Here is a 2,151-nt window from a genome sequence, read left to right as displayed (position 1 = left end):
AAAGAAAGAAAGGCTAAGGTTTACAATATAATCTGAAAAGCATAAAACTAACTAAAACAAGAGTAGGCTATATATACATAGCCAATAACCTAAAGGTCCATAAACTAAAGGCCCAATAATATATGGGCTAACAACATCATCACAAATCTTTCCCCCATCTTTGTCCCATCTAGCTAGATACGTACCATCATTAATTCCAATTATACTTAATTATTAATTTTTCTTGTGCATTTAACATAGAGTATAGCACATACCTATATTATAATTTGTATGCTCACACTTGAGTAGTTTCTCATTTGGATTTATGTATCATGGATTTCGGTTGAAAAATTTCTGATAAAACAAAGTGCGCTTAAGTTATGCACCCTTCGGTGTAATTTCTCAAATTCTTATTTTGTCATTCTCTACTAAAAATTACTACCAACTCAAAATCAGTGTAAGCGGTTTACCTAAGCTGGGTGATTGGTTAGTAATTTTAGATCGGCGATGATAAAAGTTTAGCAAATGTAAAAAATGAAGAGGATCGTAGAATATGTATTACGATGAAGATTGGGTTGTAATACAACTTATAACCACCAAGGTTCATCACAAAATTCGACTATTACTCCAACATATGCAAATGAAAAATAAAGAGACAACATATATAGTGATGGATCCATAAGCAAGATCAAACTAGATATCCATCTTATTCTTGATTCTCCTCATGATACCGAATTATGGTGGAAAGCCTTACTGGACCCTGCATTGCCACATTAAACCAACATTAACCAATAATCTTCTCACATAGAGAGCACTAACACATGAAGTTTCCTATTTGCCAATCATGTTGCTGTAACTCCATTGTTTTACTTTAGGAATTGATAATATGCCACGATACACCATTTTGTAACATGTTAAGACGATATAATATACTCCTACCATACTAGCTATTATGTATTCCCAAATAATTATATTCACCCACTTTTAAGTAATGTAAAAAAAATAAGATAGATAATTTGTTGCAATATATTAATTAAAATACAATGTTAATGTAAAATCATATTGTTCATTTACATTGTCAACACATGTAAGTTAAATATCAAATTAAATTCAAGTTAAATACTCTGAGACTATAAAGAAATTTTATTACTATTGTCAATGCACAAAATATATATCTGTCGGGATGAAGGAGAATTAACGTACTTGGAGCAGTCAGTGGAAGGGCTGATTTTATAAGGAATGTTGACGCCACAAGCAGCAGGGAGACCAGCAGCTTTGCCTGCATCAATGCCCTTTATAGCATTAGCTGCCGATTTCAGGCAAGTGCATGCTGTCTTCCGGTCCGCTGGGGTCTTGGCTGCACTCATTAGGCCTTTAACTCCACCACAGCAGCCTCCAAGAGGACCACGACCCGTCAAATAAGGAACGCAAGGGGCCATGGCAGATGTAACCTGACCGCAGCTCAGTGCCGCTGCATAGGGTGCAACTACCACCATGCACAAAAGCACAAAACATGCAATCTTGCCTGCCATTTCCATGCTTAGTTAAAAAGAAAAAAGTAGTATGGGGAGAGCAGTGGACTGGAGGATAGTACAAAAGTAAAGTATTTGTTGCTCAATTGTTGGGTATAAAAGCTACAGAGATCTAAGGGTATTTATAGAGAGGAAATTGAGACTAAATTAATAGTGGAGTGAGAGAATTAGTTGGGAGTTTTGAGTTAAATCCAAGGATGGGTACGTAAATAAGGTGGATACATTGAAAAAAGAAAAATTGTAATATATAGTATTTTAAATATCTAAATTTTAATTTAAAAATTAAAATTAATCTAATCTAAATTAATTTTATTAGTCAAAATTGACTCACGAGGGAAACAATTAAAAAGAAATAAAGAGAGTCTTAATTAGTCCTGAAATTAGTTATCTCACCATTTATACCATAACAATAAATAAATTATCTCATGTACTCCTTCCGTCCTATTTTAGTGGTCCTAATTTGACATTATACATTAATTAAGAAAATCAATTAATAACATGAGTACTTTACCATAATATCTTTATTAAATGATGTTTACATTTTAATTTAGAGAAAAAATAATTAATACTAAGGATATTTTTTTTTTTATCTTGTCTTGATTAATGAAAAATAATAAGTAAACTAAAAAATTAAATTTAA

The 2,151-nt window shown here is 32.2% G+C and overlaps 1 protein-coding gene across 2 annotated transcripts; it reads right to left on the bottom strand.

Annotated features, from left to right (window-relative positions):
• Nucleotides 1–514: 514 nt before the first annotated feature.
• LOC107844951 (non-specific lipid-transfer protein 2-like) lies at nucleotides 515–1,606 on the bottom strand. 2 transcript variants are annotated; one of them, XM_047398598.1, is made up of 3 exons: nucleotides 1,396–1,595; nucleotides 1,183–1,332; nucleotides 515–739 (listed from the first exon to the last, which is right to left on the bottom strand). In XM_047398598.1, exons 1-3 carry the CDS (start codon nucleotides 1,515–1,517, stop codon nucleotides 730–732), a joined length of 282 nt encoding a protein of 93 aa, XP_047254554.1. In that variant the 5' UTR covers nucleotides 1,518–1,595; the 3' UTR covers nucleotides 515–729. The 2 variants fall into 2 exon arrangements, with proteins under 2 accessions (XP_047254554.1, XP_016544755.1); XM_016689269.2 differs by having other exon boundaries at nucleotides 1,183–1,606.
• Nucleotides 1,607–2,151: the final 545 nt, after the last annotated feature.

This window comes from Capsicum annuum, chromosome 10, assembly GCF_002878395.1.
Source record: "Capsicum annuum cultivar UCD-10X-F1 chromosome 10, UCD10Xv1.1, whole genome shotgun sequence".
Taxonomy (NCBI): domain Eukaryota; kingdom Viridiplantae; phylum Streptophyta; class Magnoliopsida; order Solanales; family Solanaceae; genus Capsicum; species Capsicum annuum.
Note: the sequence above shows the minus strand (reverse complement) of the source record. Positions and strands in the feature narration are given on the sequence as shown.